This window comes from Salmo salar, chromosome 18 (assembly GCF_965601325.2).
Source record: "Salmo salar chromosome 18, fSalSal1, whole genome shotgun sequence".
Taxonomy (NCBI): domain Eukaryota; kingdom Metazoa; phylum Chordata; class Actinopteri; order Salmoniformes; family Salmonidae; genus Salmo; species Salmo salar.
This window is the reverse complement of record NC_138308.1, coordinates 24920754-24934698: the sequence shown is the minus strand read 5'-3', so window position 1 is coordinate 24934698 and position 13945 is coordinate 24920754. Positions and strand designations below refer to the sequence as shown.

Here is a 13945-nt window from a genome sequence, read left to right as displayed (position 1 = left end):
TATAGTGAAGTGACTTGGCAAGAACATAATCTGTTCTACATATTTTTTCGAATTATATTAAATTTACAAATGTTGTATTTTATATTTTGTCATTAATTTTCTCTAGAGTGTTTTGAGACATTGTGAAATGCACTTTAAATAAAATGTGGCTTGCCTTGACTTTAGTAAGAGGTAAAAAGGTGGCAAAGAGATTGCAAGACATTTTTACAGCTATTTTCACAACATAATAATGTCAAGTTATGTTTCCAATATTATATATCTGATTAAACATTTCAACTTATACCAAAATCATTGCCTTTTTATGAATAATGATTTTACCAATATTGCAGATAAATAGATTACTCCCGTGTTTGAGAGCTACTTGACTACAGAAATACCACCACCATTCTCATGAATTAAAGCAAGTATTTTTGCATGAATATAAAAAGCATTCACAAACAAAATGTCATGGATATCCTCTCATACAATACACAACATCTCTTATTCATTCAATTGTGTCCCATAATTAGAAATGTGTGTACTGGCAAGACTAAAACAAGGCTAACATTTCTTTGTGAATTCCTTCATTTATCAAGACATGCCTATTTAAAAGAATCACAGCATAAATGTATCGATGACGATCAGTGAGATAATAAAGATATTATAACATTACGCACGGACTTACGCACGGCATAAAATAAGTTAATGATCTTACAATAAAATATAATTTTAAATAAACAAATCAAGAATGCAATACTTCAATTAATCATAACCTACAATTAATTGGGCAAGATTCTAATCGTGGATTTGACCAGGGATTGAGTCGCATTCCATGGCTCCGGCTGAAGTAAATGGCGTTATGGTATCCAGTGATATTTCCCCGTCACACTGGAATTGGACGATGGCTGGCAGCAACGTGTTCTTGTGATTGCGAGATGCGTTTGAGATAAGAGAAACTTTGTCGGACAGTGGGGTTGTGTCCTCTCCCACGTTTGGGATTGCGTGAGGATGCTGTGTAGCCATCAAGACTTGTGCGTCTTTTTGGAGCGTTGTGTCGTGGTGATAGGAGACCAATTCATTGCTGAAATTAACAGCCTCCACTGTATTGCTTGAGCAAATTTTATTGCAGCCCAGAATAGTTGTAAAGGCTTTTCTGAAATCCGCGTTAAATGCGTAAATGACAGGGTTTAACGAAGAGTTGGCCCAACCAAACCAAACGAAAATTGTAAACGTGGTGTCGCTTACGCACGGAGGGTCACAGAAAGGTACCATGCAGTTTAGGACAAAAAAAGGCAGCCAGCAAAACACAAAAACTCCCATGATAATGGAGAGGGTCTTTAGCACCTTTGTTTCCTTTTTAAAAGCAGTTTTTAATGCGTTTTCGTGCGCGCAAACGTTTGGGTGTTGGTTATTTTGCGCTTGCTCCGCGGCTCTTTCCAAGGAGGATATCCTCCGTATCTGCGTTTGCGCAATACGGTAAATCCTCGTGTAAGTGGCAACCATGATAACCACTGGGATATAGAAACTGATCAGTGATGAGGAAATAGCATAGGTCTTGTTCAAGTTTGCTATGCAATTCTCAGAGTGGTTGCTAAAGTCTCCCGCTGACGTCTCCTCCTCGGCCATGTGCCAGTTCAGTTGGACAGGTATGAAGGAGATGAGAATTGACAGCGTCCACGCCACTCCAATCATGATAAATGCAACTCTGTGGGTCATTTTCCGTTCATATCTAAAAGGACTAGCTATAGCCCAGTATCTGTCCACGCTTATGATACACAGATTAAGAATAGATGCCGTCGAGCACATTATGTCAAAAGCTATCCAGATGCCACAAAATCTACCAAACAGCCAGGTGCCAGTCACCTCAGATATTGCCTCCCATGGCATCACGAGCACGGCAACGAAGAGGTCAGACACTGCCAGAGAAATCACGAAAAAGTTGGTTACCTTGGACCGGAGGTGCCTGAATTTAACTACGGCAGCGCACACGAGCATGTTCCCCAGCAGTGTCGACACAATGAGGAGAAACAAAATGCATCCAATTAGCGCGCGCACGCCATTCCCGCCGGTCTCCTCGTCTGTGCCGTCCGATTCCGAACGAACTTGAGTTTCATTTCCAGTATAGTTTTCCATTTGCACTTTTCTGTCTTTGGGTAGAAACGCTTCGATTTCACATTGAACCATGTATTTGTTCACTGTCTTTATTTTCATATAGCGGACAGCTTCCAAACCCGGATCAATTCAAATGGTCTAAAGGAGGCTACAGAAAACGTCCAAAACTATCGGTTGCTTCCCTCTCTCGTGATAGGCTATGATTCATAGAAGGTGAGACAATTGAAAAGTCTAAACGGTATCCTTGAAACGTCACAACTCTGACGTCACCCGATTGAAGTTGAAATGTAAAGGGGGTTGGGTATGGGTAAGGATGGACATCTCAAGGATGACACTAACCGTGAGACAAAATTAGCAGCAGTGGTCAGCTCATCCAGTAAATTGGCAGACATATCTGTAGCCTACAACAGGTTTCCCAAACATTTCATGCAATTCTACATCATTTTACATATTAGCAGAATCTCTTTTAATACCACACAAATTATCGAAATTACAGGCTAAGACTGGACAGAGAGATAGGCCAATGTGTTCATCTTATCATATTTCTCCAATGCAAAATCAGTGTGTCATGTTTGCAATGAAACTGTCCCTGTAGGCAAATAATTACATTTGAGAAGTCATTAGGAATCTAACATTCAAAAGGTAGGCCTACCCTTTCACCCCAGACAGAGTAGGCCTACCAATGAAAAAAGATGTAAGCTTTAACTGCTAGCTAATCTTCGTCTGTGGCTTAACCCAACGAGAGAAGGTCACACGTGTTTCCCTAAAAGCTGTCTGGGTTTTGACATCTTCTATTGTACAGAAAGTGAATAGCTTAATCAACTGATAGGGACAGAATTAGATGACTTTCCAAGCAAAGTCAATGTATTTGTCTCCTCGGATATAGAAGGTTGTAGCTCAGCCTCTGAATGTCAAAGAAACTAACTAATTATCCCCATGCATCTGAGTCACATCTTTCCCTGGTATTTTACAGCTTGTTTCTAGCATAAAGCATCGCGGGCAAAGGTGCTGTTAAAGATCACTTTATATAATCAGAACTCTAAATCTGATAAGGTGCAGGTGTCTTCTTCTTTTTAAGTCCATAACCATGTGTGTGAGGTGTATACTTTTGTTTCAAAGTAGATAAGTTTAAGACTACCAAGAAACACTGTGTGAACCTGATTTGGCCCACTGCAGTTAAGGTTAAATTGGAAGAAATAGTCTCCAACACAAAGCCCTCTTGTGGTTAGTAAAGTCTAATTAAAAGGAAGATGGTTGAAATTAATTATTCTTACTCATATTTGCCTACTTTCAGCACCATGAGCTGTTCATTTGATTGTGCTGTGTCTTTTTTATTTAACTAGACAAGTCAGTTAAGAACAAATTCTTATTTTCAATGACAGCTTAGGAACAGTGGGTTAACTGCCTTGTTCAGGGACAGAACAACAGATTTTTACCTTGTCAGCTCAGGGATTCGATCTTGCAACCTTTCGGTTACTAGTCCAACACTCTAATCACTAGGCTACCTGCCACCCGAGTTTCAGCACCACAATGTAATCTGGTTTATTGTAAGGTCAATAACTCTGATAAATGCACGATGGGCAAGAAAGATCAAATCAAATCAAAATGTATTGGTCACATACACAAATTTAGCCGATGCTATTGTGGGTGTAGCAAAATGCTTGTTCCTAGCTCCAACGGTGCAGTAGTATCTAACAATATACAAACATCTAAAAGTAAAAGGGAATTAAGAAATATATAAATATTAGGACAGAATTGTTTTTAATAAAACATATTGTTTTTAATCAAATCAATTATTGTAGTAGCAAGTTATCAAAGTGAACCTCCGGGTCCTCCTTCTCATCTTTGTACTCTCATTCTCAAACTGAACAGAACAGTGCTTTTTTGCACTAGGCATAATCAAAAATTATTTTCGGAAAAGAAGCCTCCTGAAATGCCACTTAAGGCTTATACAGCACAGCTATTGGTTAGGCAGCATACAACTGTTTTTGATCAGCAAAAGCAAGGCAGGACGGGGCTCAGGGTTGGAATATTTTATTTACACCATTCAAGCAGCTATCTTAGAAATATAACTGTGCTTCTCTGAGCATGCACTTCATAGCCTATAGGCCAGGGGTGGGCAACTCCAGTCCTCGGGGCCTGATTGGTTTCACACTTTTTCTCCATCCCTAGCAAACACAGCTGATTTAATCAAATTGCATTCTAAACTGAAGATCATGATTAGGTGATTATTGTAGTCAGGACTGGAATTTCCCAGGCCTGCTATAGGTTATGGATCATTTGATTAAGACCACATGCCGCCATTCACATCGACAGGGCTGTAGTGGAGCGGATCGAGAGCTTCAAGTTCCTCGGTGTCCATATCACTAAGAAACTATTATGATCAACAAAAATTAATTATACAGCTGCACCATTAAGAGCATCGTGACTGGACTCATGACTGAATTTTTTTAGGGCCTTCCTCTGACACGGCCTGGTATAGAGGTCCTGGATGGCAGGGAGTTCGGCCCCAGTGGTGTACTGGCTTCACCGCTTGGTATGGCAACTGCTCGGCATCCGACCGCAGGCCGCTACAGAGGGTAGTGTGTACGGCCCAGTACACCACTGGGGTCAACCTTGATGACAGCTTTGCCCACTCTTGGCATTCTCTCAACCAGCTTCATGAGGTAGTTACCTGGAATGCATTTCCATTAACAGGTGTTCCTTGTTAAAGTTAATTTGAAGAATATCTTTCCTTCTTAATGTATTGGAGCCAATCAGTGGTGTTGTGACAAGGTAGGGGTGGTACACAAAAGCTAACCCTATGTGGTAAAAGACCAAGTCCATATTACGGCAAGACCAGCTCAAATAAGCAAAGAGAAATTACAGTCTATCATTACTGTAAGACATGAAGGTCAGCCAATGCATACATTTCAAGAACTTTGAAAGTTTCTTCAAGTGCAGTCGCAAAAACCATCAAGCGCTGTGATGAAACTGCCTCTCATGAGGACCGCCACAGAAAAGGAAGACCCAGAGTTAACTATGCTGCAGAGGATAAGTTTATTAGAGTTACCAGCCTCAAATTGCAGCCCAAATAAATGCTTCACAGAGTCCAAGTAACAGACACATCTCAACATCAACTGTTCAGAGGAGACTGCTTGACTAAGGCCTTCATTGTCGAATTGCTGCAAAGAAATGACTACCAAAGGACACCAATAATAATAAAAGACTTGCTTGGCCAAGAAACATGAGCAATGGACATTAGACCGGTGGAAATCTGTCCTTTGGTCTGATGAGTCCAAATGTGACATTTTTGGTTCCAACCGCCCTGTCTTGGTGAGACGCAGAGTAGGTTAACAGATGATCTCCGCATGTGTGGTTCCCACCGTGAAGCATGGAGGAGGAGGTGTGATGGTGTGGGGATGCTTTGCTGGTGACACTGTCTGTAATTTATTTTGAATTCATGGCACACTTAACCAGCATGGCTACCACTTCATTCTGCAGCGATACACCATCACATCTGATTTGCGTTTAGTGGGACTATCACACCTCCAGTCTGTGCACGGGCTATTTGACCAAGAAGGAGAGTAATGGAGTGCTTCATCAGATGACCTGTCCTCCACAATCACCTGACCTCAACCCAATTGAGATGAGTTGGACCACAGAGTGATTGAAAAGCAGTCAACAAGTGCTCAGCATATGTGGGAAGTCCTTCAAGACTGTTGGAAAAGCATTATAGGTGAAGCTAGTTGAGGGAATGCAAAGAGTGTGCAAAGCTGTCATCAAGACAAAGGCTGGCTACTTTGAAGAATATAAAATATATTTTCATTTGTTTAACACTTTTTTATGGTTACTTCATTATTCCATATGTGTTATTTCATAGTTTTGATGTCTTCACTATTATTCTACAATGTAAAAAATAGTAAAAATATAGAAAAACTCTTGAATGACTAGGTGTGTCCAAACTTTTGACTGGTACTTTAGGCCTAGTGATGAACATTATACTAGCTTAAATTATTGGACATTATTGCTCTGGACAGTAGCCTAATAAGAAAAATATTTGCATATATAACGTGTGAATTGTGAGATATTTGGCAAAACATTTTCAAGCAGGTAGAGAACCTAAATGGACAATGAGTTTCATCACAGCTTGTTTCTTTTTGGAGAAGTTCAAGGGGTTAAAATGGCCGCTTGTTTTAAATGTGCCTCGTCACCACTACTGGCTGTGAAAGATTTTCAGATTTTTGTCCTATATATAGAATGTATATGAATAAGCATAACCTACAGTGCATTTTTAAAGTATTCTGTCCTGTTGACTTTTTCCACATTTTTGTTACGCTACAGCCTTATTCTTAAATTGATTATATCCCCCCCATCAATCCACACACAATACCCCATAATGACAAGGCAAAAAAAAGGTCTCTGCAGAGATGTTCGATTGGGTTCAAGTCTGGGCTCTGGCTGGGCCACGCAAGGACATTCAGAGACTTATCCCGAAGCCACTCCTGCATTGTCTTGGCTGTGTGCTTGGAGTTGTTGTGAACCTTCACCCCAGTCTGAGGTCCTGAGCTCTCTGAAGTAGCTTTTCATTAAAGATCTCCCTGTACCTTGCTCCTTTCATCTTAACCTCGATACTGACTAGTCTACTGCTGCTGAAAAACATCCCAACAGCATGATACTGAGTACAATTTTTTTTTTTTTATTAAAAAACATTTAACCAGGTAGGCCAGTTGAGAACAAGTTCTCATTTACAACTGCGACCTGGCCAAGATAAAGCAAAGCAGTTTGACACATAAAACAACACAGAGTTACACATGGGATAAACAAACGTACAGTCAATAACACAATCGAAAAATCTATGTACAGTGTGTGCAAATGTAGTAAGATTAGGGAGGTAAGGCAATAAATAGGCCATAGGGGCAAAATAATTACAATTTAGCATTAACACAGGAGTGATAGATTTGCAGATGATGATGTGCAAGTCGAGATACTGGGGTGCAAAATACTGTTGTGTCTTTGGCTATGCCGGATTAAGTGATATGACATGCTATTCTATAAAATAATTTCTCTGTAATTAATATTACCTGACTAAGCTAATCAGGTAAATGTAATTAACTAGAAAGTCGGGGCACCAGCAAAGAATATTTATAGAGCTGTTATCTTCCGAATAAACTCTTAAAGACCTAGTAATCTTTTACATCAGTAGCAGTCAATATGTAATCCTCACCTTATTCAGTCTCATCTGAAAGTTATAAATTCTTGGTTATTTTCACGAACCCTGGCTAACAAGTTGAATCAGCAATACAAAATTTGGTTTAATTATTTATTTACTAAATACCTAAATAATCACACAGAATTATATCTACACAGAATGGATCATACATTGATTACAAATTATGTCATAAAGGAAAACGTCCCTAGCGGACGGAACAGATATGACGGCTGGTTACACAAAGAAAGGGGGTTGGGTTTTGAATGAACGAGTGGGAAGACTGAGTAACAAAGGGAGAAGCTATGCTATCATAAATACAGAATCTTATGCATTCTAAATAACCGGCCATTTGGAAAAGGAAAATGCAAGGAATATTTACTCTGAGCTGCGCTTCAAAAGGTTGGACGTAGATGGAAGGCCAGGTTGCCCAGCAGGGATCTCTTGTCCTCTGAAGAATGTCTCTGGTGGTAAACAGGGTACGTTGTAGTATCGTTGTGTGTGTTAGACTGGATACGTCATCCGTCCTTTCCTAGCCCACGTTTACAGCGGCTGCTGCTAACTCAACGGCTAGGGGGTATCACTTCTAGAGTGAATAAGAGTTCAAAGTTCATACCAAGTTGCCATACTTTTAAGCTTGTGCTATATTCTGGCTGGTATAGTTGAAATTCATCCTTTCGGCGTGTCGATCGTCACCTTCACATTGAACACGATGCTAATTTCGTTAGGTTATTATCTGAGCCCTTTTAACGTTGGACCGTCGTCCTAACGTCCTCGGAACAGAAAGTTGGATTTTCGTCAACGGACTTATATCGGGGTGAAGAGAAGGGCGTGTTTCATAGTTTACAACCAATGTCTGTTCACTTGGGCGGGGCCTCTGAGTGAGCAGAGTTTCTCTATGACAAACCGTTCTCTCATTTAAGAAGCTAAAATTACATTTCATCTTTTCACAAATAGTTTCATATTTAAACATTTAAATTGCACAACAATTCCATGTGAATCTGATAACTAGAATGTGTCGACTTTCCAAGATACAGTTTATGTCATCCTGTCATTAGTAGTAATGTCTCAGACAACAACTGATCTGAGATCATATTCATTAAGTACAAACGCATATTTTCAACTGGTTGGATTACCGAAATATGGTTCCGTTTCCCACCTTTTGATGTTACCGGACTCTCTATGGGCAAGTTGCTGCGGGGGGTGCAGAGCTGTTGGCCGGGATATGTGTAGCCAGGTGGAAAGCATGGCCAGCCTTAGGAAAATGCTTATTGAAATGATCAATTATCGTACATTTATCGGTGATGACAGTGTTTCCTAGCTTCAGTGCAGTGGGCAGCTGGGAGGACGCGCTCTTATTCTCCATGGACTTTACAGTGTCCCCAAACTTTTATTAATTAGTGCTACAGGATGCAAATTTCTGTTTGAAAAAGCTAGCCTTAGCTTTCCTAACTGACTGTGTATATTGGTTCCTGACTTCCCTGAAAAGTTGCATATCGCGGGGGCTATTCGATGCTAATGCAGTATGCCACAGGATGTTTTTGTGCTGATCAAGGCCAGTCAAGTCTGGGGTGAAGCAAGGGATATGTCTGTTCTTAGTTCTACATTTCTTTGAATGGGGCATGCTTATTTAAGATGGTGAGGAAAACACTTTTAAAAAGCAACCAGGCATCCTCTACTGACGGAATGAGGTAAATATCCTTCCAGGATACCCGGGCCAGGTCGATTAGAAAGGCCTGTTAGCTGAAGTGTTTTAGGGAGCATTTGACAGTGATGAGGGGTGGTCGATTGACCGCAGACCCATTACGGACGCAGGCAATGAGGCAGTGATCGCTGAGATCCTGGTTGAAGACAGCAGAGGTGTATTTAGAGGGCAAGTTGGTCAGGATGATATCTATGAGGGTGCCCATGGTTACAGATTTAGGGTTGTACCTGGTAGGTTCCTTGATCATTTGTTTGAGATTGAGGGCCTAGTTTAGATTGTAGGACGGCCGGGGTGTTAAGCATATCCCAGTTTAGGTCACCTAACAGTACAAACTCTGAAGATAGATGGGGGGCAATCAATTCACATATGGTGTCCAGGGCACAGCTGGGGGCTGAGGGGGGTCTATAGCAAGCGGCAACGGTGAGAGACTTATTTCTGGAAAGGTGGATTTTTAAAAGTAGAAGCTCGAATTGTTTGGGCACAGACCTGGATAGTATGACAGAACTCTGCAGGCTATCTCTACAGTAGATTGCAACTCCGCCCCCTTTGGCAGTTCTATCTTGTCGGAAAATGTTGTAATTGGGGATGGAAATTTCCGAATTTTTGGTGGCCTTCCTAAGCCAGGAGTCTTGGAATCATCAGACCAGAGAATCATGTTTCTCATGGTCTGAGAATCTTTAGATGCCTTTTGGCAAACTCCAAGCCCACTGTCATGTGTCTTTTACTGAGGAGTGGCTTCCATCTGGGCCCCTCTACCATAAAGACCTGATTGGTGTAGTGCTGCAGAGATGGTTATCCTTCTGGAAGGTTCTCCCATCTGCACAGAGGAACTCTGGAGCTCTATCAGAGATGGCATCGGGTTTTTGGTCAACTCCCTGACCAAGGCCCTTCTCCCCTGATTGCTCAGTTTGGCCAGGCGGCCAGCTCTAGGAAGAGTCTTGGTGGTTCCAAACTTCTTCCATTTAATAATGATGGCCACTGTGTTCTTGGGGACCTTCAATGCTGCAGACATTTTTTGGTACCCTTCCTCAGATCTGTGCCTCTACACAAGCCTGTCTCGGAGCTCTACGAACAATTCCTTTGACCTCATGGCTTGGTTTTTGCTCTGACATGCACTGTCAACTGTGGGACCTTTTATATAGACAGGTGTGTGTCTTTCCAAATCATGTCCAGTCAATTGAATTTACCACAGGTGGATTCCAATCAAGTTGTAGAAACATCTCAATGATGATCAATGGAAACAGGATTCACCTGAGCTCAATTTTGAGACTCGTAGCAAAGGGTCTGAATACTTATGTAAATAGGGTATTTCTGTTTTTTATATTTTATACATTTGCAAAAATGTCTAAACCTGTTTTCACTTTGTCATTTTGCGGTATTGTGTGTAGATTGATTAGGAACATTTTTAATTTCATACATTTTAAAATAACGCTGTAACGTAAGAAAATGTGGACAAAGTCAAGGGGTCTGAATACTTTCCGAATGCACTGTATGTGTAAGGCTATGAATAAAGGGCAACCGATTACTGAGGATAGTAAATAGAGGATTGCGGAAAGTGTCTTTGAAGGGGTGAACTAAAATTGGGGGGTGGAGTAGCGAGATGACGGGTAGAGTGATGAGTTAATAAAAATGGAGGCAACCAAAACAATAGTAGATACTCTGTGATAATAGTGAAGCCTTCTTATTGCTAAAGCAAAGTTACCTATTTTTGGGGGGTATTTTTTTTTTCAATGTTTATGGAACCGGTTCCATAGGTTAAGTCATACACTCATTGTGTACAGGGTTTTGCTTCAATGTTATTGTCTTGGTGTCTATGTTCTGTGTTACTAAAAGTAGGCAACAGAGTCAAGGTTCATTCATAGAATGTGAAGCATTTATTGTATGCATTGCAATTTTGAACTCTAAAAAGGGGTTTATTTTGTGTAAAAGGAACCCACAGTATTGTGATTACATTATTACCAACTCTAACCATTCTATTCATTCCAAAAACAAAAATGGCTCATGAAAACAGAAGAGTAAATAAGCCAAGATACTGTGAGAACCTCTTGTATTGATGTACTAAAATAATTACACCCTTACATATGCCTAACACTTAGAATGTTATATGGCAGGGTTCCCCAACTGGCGGCCCGTGGTTGTATTTGGCCCCCAAAGTATTCTGAGCACCAACAAAAAACATTTTTTTACATAAGACTGTAAAAACACCAGGAAATCAGCTCCAAGTGATTTTCATGTAACTGTTCCCAAGTATTCCCATGCATAATAGAGAGACAAGTGAACAATGCAAATGTAAGCACGGTTTGAAATTATTGTTTTTGGCAAACATTATATTTGTTTGGGCTTCTTGCGGTCAATTTGCATTCTACAAATGATTTGTAATTATATTCTGGCCCCACGACCATCTGCTGAAGAAAAAATAGGCCCGTGGCTGAATCTAGTTGATGATGCCTTCTAAACTCAGCAAAAAAAGAAACGTCCTCTCACTGTCAACTGTGTTAATTTTCAGCAAACTTAACATGTGTAAATATTTGTATGAACATAACAAGATTCAACAACTGAGACATAAACTGAACAAGTTCCACAGACGTGACTAACAGAAATGGAATGTGTCCCTGAACAAAGGGGGAGTCAAAATCCTCCCAGAGTGCTAAGACGGAGCTGCTCTTCCTCCCGGGGAAGGACTGCCCGTTCCATGATCTCGCCATCACGGTTGACAACTCCCTTGTGTCCTCCTCCCAGAGTGCTAAGAGCCTTGGCGTGACCCTGGACAACACCCTGTCGTTCTCCACCAACATCAAGGCGGTGACCCGATCCTGTAGGTTCATGCTCTACAACATTCACAGAGTACGACCCTGCCTCACACAGGAAGCGGCGCAGGTCCTAATCCAGGCACTTGTCATCTCCCGTCTGGATTACTGCAACTCGCTGTTGGCTGGGCTCCCTGCCTGTGCCATTAAACCCCTACAACTCATCCAGAACGCCGCAGCCCGTCTGGTGTTCAACCTTCCCAAGTTCTCTCACGTCACCCCGCTCCTCCGCTCTCTCCACTGGCTTCCAGTTGAAGCTCGCATCCGCTACAAGACCATGGTGATTGCCTACGGAGCTGTGAAGGGAACGGCACCTCCATACCTTCAGGCTCTGATCAGGCCCTACACCCAAACAAGGGCACTGCGTTCATCCACCTCTGGCCTGCTGGCCCCCCTACCTCTGAGGAAGCACAGTTCCCGCTCAGCCCAGTCAAAACTGTTCGCTGCTCAGGCACCCCAATGGTGGAACAAGCTCCCTCACGACGCCAGGACAGCGGAGTCAATCACCACCTTCCGGAGACACCTGAAACCCCACCTCTTTAAGGAATACCTAGGATAGGATAAAGTAATCCTTCTAACCCCCCCCCCCCCCCCCCCCCCCTTAAAAGATTTAGATGCACTATTGTAAAGTGGTTGTTCCACTGGATATCATAAGGTGAATGCACCAACTTGTAAGTCGCTCTGGATAAGAGCGTCTGCTAAATGACTTAAATGTAAATGTAATGTAAATGTAAAATCAAAAGTAACAGTCAGTATCTGGTGTGGCCACCAGGTGCATTAAGACTGCAGTGCATCTCCTCCTCATGGACTGCACCAGATTTGCCAGTTCTTGCTGTGAGATATTACTCCACTCTTCCACCAAGGCACCTGCAAGTTCCCGGAAATTTCACGGGGGAATGGCCCTAGCCCTCACCCTCTGATCCAACAGGTCTCAGACGTGCTCAATGGGATTGAGATCCGGGCTCTTTGCTGGCCATGGCAGAACACTGACATTCCTGTCTTGCAGGAAATCATGCACAGAACAGGCAGTATGGCTGGTGGCATTGTCATACTGGAGGGTCATGTCAGGGTGAGCCTGCAGGAAGGGTACCACATGAGGGAGGAGGATGTCTTGAGATTGCCTGCAATGACAACAAGCTCAGTGATGCTGTGACACATCACCTCAGACCATGACGGACCCTCCACCTCCAAATCGAACCCGCTCCAGAGTACAGGCCTCGGTGTAAGGCTCATTCCTTCGACGATAAATGCGAATCCGACCATCACCCCTCATGAGACAAAACCACGACTTGTCAGTGAAGAGCACTTTTTGCCAGTCCTGTCTGGTCCAGCGACAGTGGGTTTGTGCCCATAGGCGACGTTGTTGCCGGTGATGTCTGGTGAGGACCTGCCTTACAACAGGACCTGCCTTACAACCTATATGCCCTCAGTCCAGCCTCTCTCAGCCTATTGCGGACAGTCTGAGGACTGATGGAGGGATTGTACATTCCTGGTGTAACTCAGGCAGTTGTTGTTGCCATCCTGTACCTGTCCCGCAGGTGTGATGTACCAATCCTGTGCAGGTGTTGTTACACGTGGTCTGCCACTGTGAGGACGATCAGCTGTCTGTCCTGCCTCCTTGTAGCGATGTCTTAGGTGTCTCACAGTACGGATATTGCAATTTATTGCCCTGGCCACATTTGCAGTCCTCATGCCTAAGGCATGTTCACGCAGATGAGCAGGGACCTTGGGCCAGGGGCGAAAATCTGATATCAACTTTGGAGGGGACAATTACATGAAATTTTCTCAAGAGCAATTCCTGAGGGGGACACCAAAAGTAGTGCTGTAACACATAGCCTACATTGTAATATGGTAAATGTATATTGAGGAACCAAAGAAATAAGGTGTTTGCCGTACTCCTAACTACCGGTACCCAAAACTACACAACTAATCACAACAGCAATACCATTGCCTTTAACAAATCTTAGTTCAGTCACCAGTTTAAGTTGAGAGTGGGGGTATCCATGGCATTTTCCAATTATGTTCCTATTTTACAAGTCAAAAAAATTGAGAACCTTTCATAATGTTGCCAAACAAAGACTCAACAAACTTACCTGAGACTCCCTGTCTCTGCCAGTCTGTCCCTGCATATCTGTCCCCAACTCTGCTGTCTGT

General features: G+C 42.3%; 1 protein-coding gene across 1 annotated transcript; it reads right to left on the bottom strand.

Annotated features, from left to right (window-relative positions):
* Nucleotides 1–912: 912 nt before the first annotated feature.
* LOC106577152 (D(1C) dopamine receptor-like) lies at nt 913–2143 on the bottom strand. Its single transcript, XM_014154952.3, is given in 2 exon segments — nt 913–1055; nt 1057–2143. Coding segments are annotated over 2 exon segments (1110 nt in total). The 5' UTR covers nt 2113–2143; the 3' UTR covers nt 913–1001.
* Between the last annotated feature and the right edge of the window lie 11802 nt (nt 2144–13945).